We start from the raw sequence: 16,482 nt of genomic DNA on the forward strand, positions 1-16,482 counted from the left end.
TAATATTTCATGATAAAGAATCGGTATTATCGATTTGCTCTATGGAAAGTTTCGAACAAAATATTTTGTTTCCAAGTGGTTCTGGATATTTCAGCAAACGCTGGAAACCAGTACCGTAAGTAGAAGTGCTTTTTTTAGCCAGACCTCCGCCAATCAGATGGCTGCGCATCGTTCTAGTGCCTCTACTTGCTCCGCAAGCTCTCCCTATACTCGAATCCTGACAAATACCCGAATAATTTAATTTATATTCGAAAAATCACGATCAACCTCCGCGAATTTATTCTCTTCATTTACGGTTGCTATATTTATCCTAAGGTTATCGAAGAATTCGATATAAAGTTGTACGAACGAAGTCTTCCATTCGCGGGTGAAAACGCAGCCTGAGCTTTCGGCGAAAATGCACGAGTTATTCCGAAAGGCATCCGAGGTCGAGATCGAGTTTAGACGAAGCGCGGAGTGACCAATCGAGCGGTTCGGGTCGGTGGGGTTGTCCAGGGACGATAAACGAGTGCTTATCGCGATACGTCGTTGTTTCTAAACCGCGAAACAAGATTCTCCGATGTGGAACTCGTGTTCGAATCGATTTGAGTGACGCGTAGACCAAAGGAGAAACGTAGAAGTAGTAACCAAGAGAGAAAACGGAGCTTAATGGCTCTCAGGAGATCGGGAATAGACGGACAGGTCTTGCACTCGCGAACGGGGCGCCTCGCAATAAGCAGCATCGCCTCTCGTTCGCTCGTCCTGCATCCACCTCCTCTGAGTGTCGACTTTGACTACAGGCTCCTCCTGTTGCTGGCACCGCAAATTTTGCTTCCGTTTCCGTGCCTGTTATGCGTGAACGCGACAAGAGTCGAGTGTTTATAACTGAACGGTGCTGGTGGCGGTGACGAAGGGAAAGGGAAAGGGAAGAGGAAAAAGAGAGAAGGGGAAGAAACTTGGACAAGCGAGATAAAGAGAGAAAGAAAGTATCGGTGAAGGCTCGTCGAACGAGATATTCGAAGCGGTGCGCCACACATTTCTACGGAAGGTCGTATTTACCGCGGGAACCTTATTTGTGAAGTCATTCAGAGGTTTCGATATCGTGTTGTATATCGAACCTTCCAGCGATCGTTTTCATCTCGAAACTCGTTGGTAAAGCGTAACAGAGTTGAGTCAACTTCCGCCGATAAGTTGAATCGAATCTGGATAACCTGATCGCACAATTCCGAGTGTCAGCTCGTCGACAGGCGTGACAGCCCGTCGACTGGGTCGTCCGTCCTCTGTCCTACCCTTCTTGGCAATACCGGGTCACATAACCGATTCACAATGTTCACCGGGACAATGAAGATCCAAATATGCGAAGCGGTCGGACTTAGGGCGACTAACAAGCAACGCAAGTTCTGGCAGGATGAACCTATACTCGATCCTTACGTTCAACTCGACGTTGACGAGAATCATCTTGATCGCTCCTCCACCAAACCGAAAACCTTCGATCCGGTATGGAACGAGAGTTTCACCCACGAAGTCCAAGACGCGGTGATGCTTGGACTCACTGTCTTCCACGATGCGGCATTACCGCCGGATTATTTCGTCGCCAATTGCAGTATCCCTTTCGAGGAACTTGTCAGCAGAAATGACAAACCTGCGGATTTTTGGGTTGGTTTCGACTATGATTATTCTCTTTCATTCTAACTCGCAAATTTCTTCAATTTTTTCACCATAGTTACAGCGTGTACTGCATCTTTATTTGTATTAGTTTCATTCTGGAGTATATATATTTGTATATTGATATGTTTATGAATCTCAACTTTTAATTTATTCTTTTTCTTATAACTACACTAAGTTGATAAGTTGATTTCATGTTCATGATCCTTTATTACATACAGAATGTATTATGTATCTATTTTTTATTGGTTTCATTCCTAAGTATATGTATTTGTACATTTATATGTTCGCAAAGTTGAATTTGTTATTTATGATTGATTGGACTCTGTTAATTTCAGCACACCTTACTAATAGACATGTGTACAGTAAATGTATAATCTATGTTTGTGTACATTTGTTATTATGTCATTATAGTACAACTCAAGGCAGACTGATAAGATTATGTCAATGAAAATTAAAGTAAAGAAAGGGAGGAGATAGATATTTCTTACATATGAAACATTTAATGATTAAAAATAGAGTTTCTTTAAAATGTTACAAATGCATAAAGATTATATACTTGTAAAGTGTCAGTGTTAGAGTTATAGAGTTTCTTTAAAATGTTACAAATGCATAAAGATTATATACTTGTAAAGTGTCAGTGATGTTTCAGTTGTATGGTTATCAAAATAGTATCTCATATGTTTTGAATGTAGAAACTGCATATATCTTAGTCTCTTCTAATATGGTATCATTTTACATCTTTTACATATCAATGTCTAAAAAGGAAACCAGGTGTACTTCTGTTATCATTTGCGTATAACTCTTATTATTGAAGGGATAATTTATAGTTTGTTACCTACTTTAAATGTGTTGCGTGTATAGTAATTACTTCAAAATAATATCCTCTATAAATTATCAATATAAAACAAAATTTATTTTAGGTTGACCTTGAACCTCAAGGAAAACTCAGGGTTAGGATTGACTTAAAGTGGAATGATCAAGGTAAGGAATGTGTAGTTAGAATATTGCATGTAGGGTATATTTTCATACTAAAATTTTAGATCAACGAACAGGCTGTGGTACAAGTGATGGAGCAGGTATCGGAGGCAGAGGTGGTGGAAGCATCACTGCTGGGAAAGAACCCAGGAGGGAGTTCAAAGAACGACAGGGTTTCAATCGGCGAAGGTTTGCAATGCGACGCAGAGTTCATCAAGCAAATGGTCATAAATTTATGGCTACTTTCCTGAGGCAACCGACTTTCTGTTCTCACTGCCGTGAATTTATATGGTATGTTTTTTTGCAAAATTATTTCAATAATATTTTGCTTAGGGTTTAGTTCACGAGCACACTAACATTAATTCAATACATTTACTAATTTAAATCATTTCATAATATAAATATTGTGGGTTTAATTTGGTGTGCGTGCTTTGAAAAATGAGTGCAATTAAAATAACTTTAACTAACTTTTGTGTTCAAATTAATTCGTATAAAATGCATTGCGCACCAAATTAATGTGGAGTTTGGGTATTTTGGATAAGTTTAAAGGTGTTGCATGTTTGGGTTTTTGGTTCTTTATAATTTATGGTACTATCGTACAAAAAATATATAGCTTTTCTAAACATTACACAGATATTTTGTATGACCAAACATTATAACAAATGTATAATGAATAATTTTTCAATTAACTTATTAACATGTAACATGGTATCTGGAGTATCAAAATGAATATATAACAAACATGTTAGATATACTGGCTTCAAACTTTCAAACATTCTTTTCTGTCTCTTCCTCTGTATGGTAAGATAATAGTTAAGTAATAGTAGATATATATTAATGAAATCAGTTATTTAACCACGAATAGGCTGCATGCATTGGTTTTGCAAGCACATACTACGTATACTGTTTGGTGAAATTATTTACAAATTAACATTGTGTTGTAGTATTTATATACAATAATTCTTTGGTATAATCATAAAATAATTTTAAGACTATATTAAAAAAATGTAAGGTAGAAACAAATAAAATGGCAATAGTCTTCTAATCTTTTTTTTGAAAGAATAGCATAAACATCTAATTATGGTTCATGGCCCAAGAAAGCATACGTATGTGTTTTATGAGGGTTACAAGGAGATGATGTGATGTGTTTTGTCTGTTGTATTTCAGGGGCTTGGGCAAGCAGGGCTATCAGTGTCAAGGTGAGAAGACACATACACGTTATTAACAGATATTATAATTATATATATGCTTGCTCTACCTTTGTGTGAACATATGTTTATCTAGGTGTGTGTATGTGTACTTAGCTAAAAAAAATTAAACTATTTAGAACATTCAGAAAGTTTCATAATTAAATTTAAAAATGAGTTTTTGACATTTAATTTGGCCCATGGTTCAATACTTGATGCTGTGCTTTCTGTAACAATACTTGCAAAATGAAACTTAATATCTGTAATCCATTATTCAAGTTCTTAATGCAAACTGTATTACCTGTGATTTAACATGAGGGGGAAATATTTCATTGCATGTTTTTAAGTAAAGTATAACAAACCATTAACAGGTTTCAGTGGTTTCATTTTATCACATCCTTAGAAATCATATTCTATTTTTAATGTTCAAGCTTATACTGTTTCTATGGCAAGACTATCACAACATCCACCAAATTTTATTTATGCTTGTCATCTTAAATCAGTGCGTTTAATCACGCATGCAGCCAGCTTTGGTCATGCTATACTTAAATGTTGTATGTGTACGAAAGTTTATGTATTAAATTAGAAATTATTATGTTTCAGTTTGCACATGCGTTGTTCATAAGAGGTGCCACAAGTTAGTTATTACAAAATGCCCAGGCATGAGAGACGAGGTAATAACAATTTATTTTGTGTTCATGTTTTTAATACTACTTGTCTTATATGCCATAAAGATGAATGATCTAATATTTTATTGATACTGGATTTCAGTCAAGTCAAGATACAGAAAGTCCACGTTTCAGTATAGATATGCCACACCGTTTTGTTGTTCACAATTTCAAGAGATTTACTTTTTGTGACCATTGTGGTTCACTATTGTATGGCTTGTATAGACAAGGTTTACAATGCGAAGGTAATTTTTCATTAACCTATTTTTTATGAATAAGAAGATTTGTATAACTGTACAGCTGAATTTATTTTTTGTCTTATACAGCTTGTGATATGAATGTTCACAAAAGATGTCAGAAGAATGTAGCAAATAACTGTGGTATTGATACTAAAGCTATGGCTGAGATTTTAAGTACAATGAATATATCACCAGATAAACAAATAAAAACTCCAAAGATTAATTATAGAACAACAACTTGTCAATCTGGTGAAACATCCAAAACTGTAACAGTCACAAATACGTTGCCAACCGATAACTCGCAAACAGTTCAACAAAAAACAGAAGAAACGCCAGTTATCGTTAGTGAAAATGCAGTACCTGTTAGTGAGAATGAAGTTAGAAAATTTGGTATCGAAGATTTTAATTTTATCAAAGTTCTTGGTAAAGGTAGTTTTGGAAAAGTGATGCTTGTAGAACGAAAAGCTAATCCTGATGAAGTATACGCCGTGAAAATTTTAAGAAAAGATGCGATTATACAAGACGATGATGTTGACTGTACAATGACGGAAAAGCGAATTTTGACGTTGGCAGCAAAGCATCCTTTCCTCACTGCTATTCACAGTTGCTTTCAGACAAGCGATCGGTTGTTCTTTGTTATGGAGTACGTGAACGGAGGTAAATATTGATAAAAATTATTAATTACTTAGTAATATTAAAGTAACAATTAACCTGTTATTTTTATTTGTTCCAGGTGATTTAATGTTCCATATTCAGAGAGCTCGAAAATTCGATGAAGCAAGAGCACGTTTCTACGCAGCAGAAGTTACACTTGCATTGCAATTTCTTCATAAACATCATGTTATATACCGAGATCTTAAATTGGACAATATATTACTCGACCAGGAAGGTCACTGTAAATTAGCAGATTTTGGAATGTGTAAAGAGGGTATCATTGAAGGGAACACAACTACGTCGACATTTTGTGGAACTCCCGATTATATTGCACCCGAAATTCTTCAAGAATTGCAATATGGCGCCAGCGTCGATTGGTGGGCATTAGGCGTTTTAATGTACGAAATGATGGCTGGTCAACCACCTTTTGAAGCGGATAACGAAGATGATTTATTCGAATCTATTTTGCGAGACGACGTGCTTTACCCAATTTGGATCTCGAAAGAAGCAGTGTCTATTTTGAAAGGATTTATGACAAAGAATCCTGCTAAAAGATTAGGCTGCGTTGCTGCTAACGGTGGCGAGAGCGCTATAAAAGCCCATCCATTTTTTCAAGAAATGGACTGGGACGCTCTCGAAGCGCGCAAAGTAAAACCACCGATTAGGCCAAAAATTGTAAGTTCATAAAAATTGATTCTATGCAATATTAAATTGAATTTAATATTAAATTATTTCACGATGTTCCTATAAACTTTTCAGAAAAGTAAAAAAGATGCCATGAACTTCGACACAGAATTCACGAAAGAAGATCCTGTACTGACACCGGAAAATCCAGAAGAAGTGAACTATATCAATCAAGAGGAATTCCAAGGCTTCTCTTTCATCAACAAAGACTTCAACCCAGCCAGGTTTGGAGCGCAGTAAAAAGTAAGAACAAATTGAGTAAACGAGAAAGAGGATACAATGTTAATGTCATTTCAATGCTTCTTGCTTGGAAAATTGGTGAACGTGCCAATCTGCAAAGCTGAATATCAGCGTTTATGAAGCTGCTCGGAATCTCCTTTGTATTTGATCTCCATCGGAGATAATTTTTTATCATTGGAAGCAACGTTCAAGCTATCGGGAAAAAGTGATGGAGATCGTGAAGAAATTTGGAAACTTCGTTCTGTTTTCTACAACATCTTTGCAGGAATATTGATTACAAGTATGACGCTAATTTGGCACGAGAAGAAACGTGTTTGGATCGAAGTCTGTCTCAAGGTCTGACAAAATCGTCGTTTTCTTTTAATTTTTATTTTGAAAAGCCAAAAGACTAGGGCATGTTCGAGAGGAAACGCTAATGAGAGATCCAATTCACGATGATTAAAAAATGTACTTTGGAATCAAATACTGATTAAGGGAATTAGTACAAAAAAGAAACGCAGCAAAGAAAGTCATTTTCAATGGCATGGCGATAACGATCGCTGGGCGATCTGATCATTTCTGTTGAATTGATATTCTTACAAATTATGTATAAATACTGTTAGAAACTCTACAGAACTATTTAGAGAATGGAGGAAAAGGATTCGAATCGATAAGAACTTTTTTCTTAATCGTATATTTCGTTTCCTCTCAGAGCGCTTATAGAGGATTTCCTCTAAACGTTTTATACCAATGACGAACAAGTAATTTGCACAGGAACAACCTTGAGTCTGAAAGATAACAAAAAATATTGAAGTTACAAGTTTTTTCTCACGACTCAGTTCTACTGGAACATGTAAGTATCTTCTGATTTACAGACTCATGGTTTATCACGTTATAAAGACTTGACACTTACGTGTTTTTTTTTAACGCTTACACATTTACGTATGTACTTAGTTTCATATTACAAATCATGAGTTTTTCTATCGTGGCAGAAATAAGATGATCGAGTTATTCCAAGAATATTGCTTAAAAAATAAGTCGAGTTTTAGGAGTCTTAGCGTAGTGTGTCGAATCACTAGTGATCAAGACTGAAACGTAAGCTGGGCTTAAGTTTTAAGTAAAACCAGCAGGCGCAATTATAAATGTCGAGTCTGTAAATCCTGTGCATACGAACATAGTATAGAATAACTAATTAGAAAGAAAGAAAAAAAAAACGAGAAGTTGTATTCCTGTTCGAACGAGAATTCGAACGGACTAAAACTTTTCGTTGAGCTTTAATCCCAGAGGGTCATCTCGCAGCGCTTTTCCGATAGAGTTTAAAATAATACAACATTAAAGCCATGCTCGCGTGGTGAAGATCGAGCAGGATACGATCTGACCAGGTGGTCATGGTGTTTCATACTTAAAAAAAAGAAATATAGAATTTTAAGTGATAATAGACGCGACGGAGTCCACTGGTGGTCAACCGTCAAACTTAACACAAAATAATATAATATATATATATATACATATACGTATGTGTAACACGTATAACCTTAACTTATTTTAATATACGCCTAAAGTATAACAAAAAAGAGAAGAGGGGAAATACAGTGGACAAAGGAAGACTCGAAGTGATCGAACTTGATGCGCAGAGTAAAAAAAAAGAGAAAAAAAGAAAAACAGATGTCCACCTAGCGATATTGATGCACCTTCCAGAATCTTCGTACGTGTTGTCTCTAGTTAGGTGTTCTTTAAAGCTTGAAGCATCAATTTCGTGTACTTAAAACCATTAGGAAATGGCTGAAAGCTCTTTAGCGTATTAAGTGATCAAATAGTCAAGCCTTATTTGCGGCGTGCAGAAACGCTCGAAGCACGTTTTCAAAATAGAAATCGATGAACGGTTACACGCTGAGTCGAGTTTCCAACCGAAACGGGTTGGACGATAAAATTATCCGCGATATAAGGGAGAACGATTTCTTGGATGTTTTAAAGAGCAGAGGGAAAAGAAAATATAAGTAAAATACTCTATAAGTTGGAGTTTCCATCAAAGATGTCCCTATCGAATCGCGAATGAATCATGATCCACATTTCGATTCGATCATCGATCCTTGGTGTAAACTTCGAGTCGTCGTTGATAGTTTTAAAAAGAGAGAATTTAAACGGTAATTAGTAATAATAGCGTAACAACTAGTAATTAATAAATACGTTTTAGTCAACGTAAATTCGAACTGCGGCGCGCAAGAGAGAAAATATTTTAACGCTGTCGCGCGACGAGTCGCTAGGCGACGAAAACTTCTCAGCCCCAGATTTTGTAATCTAGCGACTCGTTTTGACGACAGGATGCATTAATTCGGTGTCGTGAATAATTATCGTATTGTACGTTTTTATGTCGCATTATTCGTTCAACGAAAGATCAGGATTCCGCGCGCATGTCAGTTCTTATTGGTTAGGTCATAAATGCACATGTTACGTGTTATCTGCGCATGCGGTATGCGCATAACGTGTACACTCAGTGGGCAAGAATCTTGTATATTTCCTATTATCATTTCTTCCCCTTATGGACGTATTTTTGTCCGCAGTGTATATGACAGAAAACTGGAGGTGGCGAATCTTTCGTTGAACGAGTAATATATTAGATCCAGTGAAGATACAAAAAATAAAAATAAAATCGCTTTGTACCGGTCGAGATGCTGCCCTCTGTGTACTTCGAGCTTGTGCAGAACTCGAAGTGCAAAGAACGCGTAGAGTATCGAGACACGATCAAAATGATTAAAAAACAATACGTATTCCAAACCCACGACACGACATATGATACTTGTCGCACGATCTTAGAAAGTACAAGGAGAATTAATGTATGTAAAATATAGTATATTGTCTACTCACGATGCCGCTTTCAAGAGAGCCGTATCGTGCGATGGTCATTCGCATGTATAAATGTAGCTGATCGTAAACCTTTTTACGGCTTTTGCTTGCATAGCAATAATTACTGACCAGTGATCGTAGTATCCTGTCGATGTATCGATCGATGGGTCGATGTCACTCTCCGTGTACCAAACCTCGAGTGCTGCGTCCGTGTCGTCGGTGAATCTCTTTGTAAACTTATTGTTGACACATAGAATTTATACTTATTTCGTAATACGTAAAATGGTCCTCGAATCGCAACAAGTCGATAGTTCTATTAACGTGTATTATTCGTAGAAGAATTGTACGTGAGAAAAATGATCTGATCGACATGGAACAGCAGTCGATTCATCGATGTTTGTACACTTACTTATCGTAAATCTAGTCAGAACGAGAACGCAGAGGCCAATTTGGCTCGATATTTCGGGCTACGGAGGTTATTGTTTTATGCTCGAGAGACAAGTTAGTCCGGCCTACGCTTAAAAAAAAAGAAAAAAGACGGTTTTGTGCGTTGTTCGAATAGGCAATTACTATTATATACGGTGTATCGTTACGCTTAGAATGATCGTATAATATTGGGACTGATACCGCGTCGATACTATTGGATGCCAATCCAGAAATTTCGATCTGGTATCGAGCGGTATTAAAAACGTAAATGTCAAAATGTGTCGATATCTTCGTGAAGTATCAAATTTTGATTCAAAGTAGTGGTATCGGTCGAAGAAAACTCTATCGATAATTAAAAACAAGCATCTAAAATTTCGGTACGTATCGATATCGGTCCAATCGCTACGTGTAACGATTATTCCACGCGTTAAAAAAAAAAACAAAAAGAGAAAGCAAGCACTTTATCGTCGTTATTGATGTTCTTTTAATTTTTTACGCGTCGTGTGTTAGATGTGTCTCATTCGGTTGTAAATCCGTTTTTGTCGAAAATATAATTCTCGATGCTCGGTGAAAGTGGTGTCCAGATAAAAGAGAACGTAACGATTGCCGTCCTAAACACATCGATACGTCGAGCAAGGTAAATCGATTTCTTTCGACTTTGTGGTTATGTGTAGAAAAATAAGTTTTGCCAGTTTTACGAATTCTGATCCGTCGAGATTACCAAATGAAAGATAGTATTCGTTAAAAAAAAGTTGTTTAATGATCGAATATCGATCTGTTTGTTCTAGAACGAGGAAAAATTTGTAATCGCAACGATCATCGAGCTGACAAAAACGGAATACCTCTTTTCTTCTTTTAAGTAAGATATATGTATATTTTGTTTTGAAACGTGTGACGTTTCGTTTATCATATTATTTTACAGTATTTGTAATTTTGAACAAGTATTCTCGAAATTGCACGCGGCTAAGTTGCATTAATGTTAGTTGAAGATACGTACATATATTTTTATAATTTTTCGCAAACCTCTTTTTTTTTTATCTGACCATTTCTCCCCACGTCGTCGTTTTAGAGCTTTTTGTATATTTTTGTTAACGAAATTCGTTCTTTTCTAAAATTCTCTTCGTAAAGAGAACTATCGTTACGGTTTCTGCCGGTGTATAAAAATTTTCCGCGAGAAAAACAATTTGAAATTTACGGTAAAGCGATAAAAATAAAACTGCTGCGGACGATAGTACTCTTTACAAACCGCCAACTTCCTCTAACCCTAAAAAAGATAAAAAAAAAACAACAGCAACAATTTTCCCTGTGAGAATTTGTGTAATCGCTAGTCAATCGTGTTAAATAGGACGTGTTTTAAGCGACAAGTTGTTTTCATCATCGACGAAGGTTAGTATCGCGTTACCGTACCATGGGTGCCACGTGAACCGGAAATCACGTGACACGTTGGTTCGTTGAAAAAACGCGGGAAAACGTTGCTTCGTCGATGAACTGTAAAGTGAGCCAACAATTAGGCAACAAAAGTAACGTTGGTGTACGTAAATTTAGTACACGAAGTGGTACATAAAGTTATAAATAAATATAGATATATATATAAATTATGTTATATAAATTAAGAAGATGATAAAAGAGAATTAATATTGTTGCAATATACAGTTCTAAGTAGGGTCACACGTGACTATCGATGGTGGTACCTTTCCTTTTTAGAATATAATTTATAAAAAATGATACATGTACGTGCGTATGTACACGTATCATTTTTTACAAATATAAGTATAAATATATAAATACGAGGAAGATAGAAAATGTATATATTTATAAATATATATAAGCGACAAGAATAAAAAAAAAAATATATATATATAAATATCATATATTTATAAATATATATGACGTATAATTAATATAAAATATCACAATTAGACATACGTCGTATTCTTTATGTTTCTTCAGACCTGTGTTAAAATCCGTCATTTTTCTTTCCATTTCAACGATCTTGGTTTACTTTTCGTTCCGAGAACGCGAGAATTACAAAAGAAAAAATAACAACAAAAAGGGACCAACGTCGCTGAAAACGAACGAACATCGTGGATTTTATCCTGGGTCTGAAAGATATCAGGAAGCCGTACAAAAAAAAAACAATCTAAAAATATAAAAAAAAGATTACGAGAAAAATAAATTCTGTATACCGTACTTAATATCGCCTGTGCACAGTGTTGGGTAAAAGATATTCTAAAAAAGAGAACAACATGCTTCGAGAAAGCCTTTCGAAATCGCATTCAATCACCACCACCGGCTCCTCTTTCGTGTGTGTTAAGCAATCATCATATCTGTCGATCACGATGATATACTTTGTAATAATAATATTAATAATAACGATATAGTAATAACAATAATAATGTAAAATCGTGTGAATATAGTTTAGATACGGGAGAAATTAGAAAAAAAAAAGCGTTGGATATACGAGAAACAGGTCCTCTTTGACTACATAAAGTACCATCAGTTACAACTGGCTCGTGTAATTGTGTTCGTATATGAAGCTTAAAAGCAACAACAAAAATCAATTATTTCATCGAATCGATTTTTTTCAATGCTTTCAAGTTTCATCTCGTTTCTCGACGCACATACACACACGTGAAAACAGATTCATTCACGCACAAAATTTTAGGCTATTTCAGTTGGAATCATTGTTTAATATCGTACGATGGAGGTAGACCTATTGGGCGTTTATGAATATTGTCAATATTCCAAAACTGTCGACGACTGCACGTTTCCAAATTCCTAAATTCACGGTCAGTTTATATTAATACAACATTGTCCATATTTAAGTATTGTCAAGGGACCCTTTGAAATATTGACAATATATAATAATCTTTTCAGACCTCTTTTTTAATGACTTTGATATACATTATGATGGTCAGTTTGTACTTTGAGTTATACAGTGGACTTTTAGTATATTGTCATTTACGTATGACACACATGTTTCACCTCGCAGCGCACATGCGCTAATGATGCTCCGCGACTCGTGTGCGCGTAAGTAGTCTCCCCCCACCCCGGTCACCGTTGCGCACGCATCCTACTGGCGGCCCCCCACTATATATATGAGCGCAGTGCGCAGCAATAACAGTAGCTCGCCTACTGTCGTAGCGTAAACATTTATTAGTGGTGCACCATTGTACAAATTATTATATTGCCAATTCCAATTTTTCATTGTAGCTTGTTCTATGACAATATAAAAAGAGTCTATATCATGCAACTTTTTATTGAGGAATGTATAGATTTCTTTAATATAATAGCTGACATTGATCTTTGTAACATCTAATATATATCAAAGTCCTTAAAACAAATGAGATCATTCTACATAATTATCAACAATTTTTAATTCACAAATAGAGTTCATTTGAATGTTACGTTTAATCTTTTGGCGGGTAAAACGACCATTGATATTTGAAAACTCGAAAGAAAATTGAGAATTCTGAAAAGGCATGTGCTTTTCACATTGCAAGCTTTTTCAGACTAACTCGAATAGGTCCGTCTTCACAAACGAACGAACAGTCAGAAATCGGACTGGAAACTGATTTACGCGTGCTTTTTTTCAAAGAGTATATATATATACATATGTATAATCAAGAGAATCTTATTCTCCGACGAAAGCTACCGTCCGTACGATCGAAGAACAAGAATGAAAGGAAGAAGAGCCGAGATTTTGATGCTCTAGCGGGTAGCGATCGCTGTGTTAGTTGTATTTAAAATGTCTCGTTAAATAGCGTGCGCATTATATGTTACCGATTGTAGATTCTGTGAAAGCTCCTTGTGCGTGTTTTTCGTAACTTGAGAATATGATCCTTTTCCAACGTTTCATGATCCTTAAGAAAAATAACTATGTTTCGATCTCTCACAAGCACAATTTTTATCTAATTCTGTTCACTATTCTCAATAGTCGATGTTTGATATTCAAAAATTTCTTCCCTTATTTTGCTATTTTAAGGAGATTTTTGGTTTTTATTTTTAATACAGTAATGCCCTGTCAGCACACGGTCTACAGAATATATTGCGAGTGCAACGGAAGCTTCTTTCGGTTAAGGGAATTTGCAAACCCTGAGTTCTTCAACTACGAAATTTCGATATTTTCAAATTAACTGAAGCATTACTCGAGTCTATAAATCCTCGAATTTCTGAAGGCATAAATTCTCAAACTTCCAAATTCCTATTCTAAGTTCTCCCTGGACTCCCGACCGAAAGAAGAGTACGTTGCACCGAACTCTGTCGTCCACGAGTTTCCTGCAAATAAATTGCGCCATTAGTATTTAAAGAACCTGGAACGTGTACAGTCTGCGAGTATACCGTAATAATTGCGTTTCGATAATCTTTATTCGATTAGAGTTTACGAATGTTCCCGGGCGAGAAGAGTATAAGAGTCTAGTTACGTCTGAACAGCTTGCGAACTTTGTATCAAACATGGACGACGTTTAATTATTTAAAAGTCCGATTCCTGTAAGAGCGATCGAAATCCAGTGTTTCCCTGTTTCATCGATTATTATCGAGCTTCGTAGTTTCCTCGAGAAACCACAAACACGTCCAGTCGCAGTTTCCTTCTGGCGAGATCTACCTGACTCTCTCGAGCCTATTCCCAATGTTGAAACATCAGTGATTGTTGCAGAGTTGAAGTCTAATTTCTAAATGTGATAGAAAAGCGCACGGGTAGACGTTTCATTGGATTCACGTTTTGTATGTTCACCTTGTGTCTAGTTCTCTTTGTACCTAGTTGCAAGAATCTAAGTAATTTTGTGTCAGACTGATCCTTTTTTGCTAGCGATTAAATAGAGTTTAACTGCTCGTGCGCCGATGAAACTCGTATTAGCGAATGTTACAAATGAACATTATTTATTTCTCGATTGTATTTATATATCGTTAACCGTAGTGAGTTTAAATAGCGATTTACGGAAGTGTTATATGGTGCTGAATATTGATATATCTAACGTTTCTGTCTCGAGTCGAGATGTCTCGCTGCGATCACAGATTGCGAACGTTATCTTTTATCGGACCTTTTGTATTTTCGTGTTAGAACCTGAGAGAAGCGCGGTAGCTTTCTCTTGGGAATATAGAGGTAGTCATAGGGTTGATCCTTTTCATGAGTTCTTCGTTCGAACATTAGAATAACGATAGCTTTAAAACTATTCCTAATTCTTCCATTTTGTAACCTTAATTTTATAGTAAGATTAATTTAGAGGAATTTTTATTAGTAATTCCCAGAGAAACCTACCCGCTTCTAATTTTCCTTAACTCGGTAATATATCGGAGTCGGCACTTGTTACTCGTTGCTTGGGGAGCGGTGATTTCGTGTGCAAAAATCGCATCTGCCGATAAGCGTAACCAAGATGGCTCGGTTTCGATCGTATTACCGTGGTGAGAAAAAATCTGAAAATATTGGCAAATGTTTTAACCGACTGTTGGTTATGTTATTAGCAGAGGAAAGCATTTATAAAGTTTTACCTGTAGAAGTACAAGCATCGTTGCATTTCGGAGACTTCTCGATTCGACCCCGGAAACGGCACAACCGGAAGTTATTGTATATGGCGACTATTACTCTCTTAGCTATGATTCGTTATACGCGTATTGTAAATTCTAACGATTGTCAATGTATTTTTACTTAAGTTTGCACGAATCCCATGCTTTTACTTCCCTCTTCTTTTCTTATTTTCTATTTCGTTACGAAGCATTCCTATTTTATAATCTCGCGAGCATTTCCCGCGTTTGCTTCGCGCAGAGAACACATTTACCGACCGGCATTTAAATACGATGTATTAAAATACTCGCCTGCGACGAGTGCATTTTAATACGCGCCGAAAGAACGAGCGGAAGTATAAACACGCGTTCGTGTGTATGTGTTGTTTAATTGAGTTGTTGATTTCGTGCAAATTGCGTCGGAAATACATTTACCGGTCCCCGATCGACGAAGATCTGTCTCTCGTTCTCACCGGCTTAACCGCGTGACGAGAGGACAGCATTGCATGAAACGCTTTTGATGTTCTGTGACAAAACAGTGAGTCCTATACGAGGCTAATATAGTACGATAAGCAAAACCCTTTGCACTCGATGTTTCTTTCGATGTACGTTACGTGAACAAAATCGGATTACTGAAATATAAAAAATAATTTTGAAACGACCAGATGTTTGTCTGACATTTCTTTACCCCGCTATTGCTTACTTTCCTCAATCCCGAATTACTTAAGACATTTTAGAATTTAACTTAATGATTTAAGAATAAAGAAAAGAGATAGGTTAAGTAAGCAACGTAGGTTGTGACAAGAAAACCACCTAGAGAGAGACTCTACCAATTTAAATGCCAAAGTCAAAAGAATCGGGAGTGCGCATGCGCGTAGTGTAGAAGTATGGCGGTCGAATTCAAATTGATACAAATACCTCGAAAGACAATATTAGTAATATACAGAAAATTTATTACAAGTATATTCCTAATAATATGTAATAAATTTATTACAAGTATATTTCTAATAATTATTAGAGGTTGACATGAAAGTAGATTTGCTCGATTTGAATTTCCCGCTCGTACAACTAATTTAAAAGAACATCGTTTTCGAGAGATCAAAGATGCCAATGGACGAGAAGAAACAAACCATCGTTATTTGCAATATTAAGCGTAATGCCATGATTTTCAAGAAAGCCAAAATCCGATAATGGGGACCTCTGGTGGCGAACTGGGAAGCTATAGACAAGGATAGATAGATCCTTGTCTCTCCAATGTATCTTTCTTTTCACGAGACGAGGCAAAATTCGTTTTCTGGCACGCGTGGCGAAACGATGGTGCCGTAGCAAGGTCGGCGGGCGCCCGCGGCATCGATTTTTAAAAAATTTTTATATGCGGATGTATGCACATGTAATTTTTGTTTTGCAATTTTATGGAAATAAAAGAATATATTTTTA

The 16,482-nt window shown here is 36.2% G+C and overlaps 1 protein-coding gene and 1 long non-coding RNA gene across 6 annotated transcripts in view; one reads left to right on the forward strand and one right to left on the reverse strand.

Annotated features, from left to right (window-relative positions):
• Positions 1–9,279, reverse strand: part of LOC143265238 (uncharacterized) — a 35,053-nt gene extending 25,774 nt beyond the window's left edge. Inside the window, exon 1 of the long non-coding RNA XR_013039557.1 lies at positions 9,139–9,279. This is a non-coding gene — a long non-coding RNA (uncharacterized LOC143265238). The remainder of the gene's footprint in view (positions 1–9,138) is intronic.
• Positions 374–15,706, forward strand: Pkc98E (Protein kinase C). 5 transcript variants are annotated; one of them, XR_013039540.1, is made up of 10 exons: positions 378–1,635; positions 2,568–2,628; positions 2,688–2,913; positions 3,790–3,821; positions 4,413–4,483; positions 4,581–4,722; positions 4,804–5,373; positions 5,450–6,045; positions 6,130–10,180; positions 10,332–15,706. XR_013039540.1 is itself a non-coding variant. In XM_076536245.1 (9 exons), exons 1-9 carry the CDS (start codon positions 1,306–1,308, stop codon positions 6,292–6,294), a joined length of 2,181 nt encoding a protein of 726 aa, XP_076392360.1. In that variant the 5' UTR covers positions 374–1,305; the 3' UTR covers positions 6,295–15,706. The 5 variants fall into 5 exon arrangements, 4 of the variants coding, with proteins under 4 accessions (XP_076392360.1, XP_012145623.1, XP_076392361.1 ...); XM_076536245.1 differs by having other exon boundaries at positions 374–1,635; positions 2,700–2,913; positions 6,130–15,706; XM_012290233.2 differs by having other exon boundaries at positions 6,130–15,706.
• The last annotated feature ends 776 nt before the right edge of the window (positions 15,707–16,482 follow it).

This window comes from Megachile rotundata, chromosome 10, assembly GCF_050947335.1.
Source record: "Megachile rotundata isolate GNS110a chromosome 10, iyMegRotu1, whole genome shotgun sequence".
Classification (NCBI taxonomy): Eukaryota; Metazoa; Arthropoda; class Insecta; order Hymenoptera; family Megachilidae; genus Megachile; species Megachile rotundata.

Coding starts and splice junctions, on each gene's coding strand:
- Pkc98E (XM_012290233.2), top strand. CDS start 1,306: ATGTTCACCGGGACAATGAAGATCCAAATATGCGAAGCGGTCGGACTT. Junction 3,822..4,412: donor GCAGGGCTATCAGTGTCAAG/GTGAGAAGACAC, acceptor ATTATGTTTCAG/TTTGCACATGCGTTGTTCAT. Junction 5,374..5,449: donor TATGGAGTACGTGAACGGAG/GTAAATATTGAT, acceptor TATTTGTTCCAG/GTGATTTAATGTTCCATATT.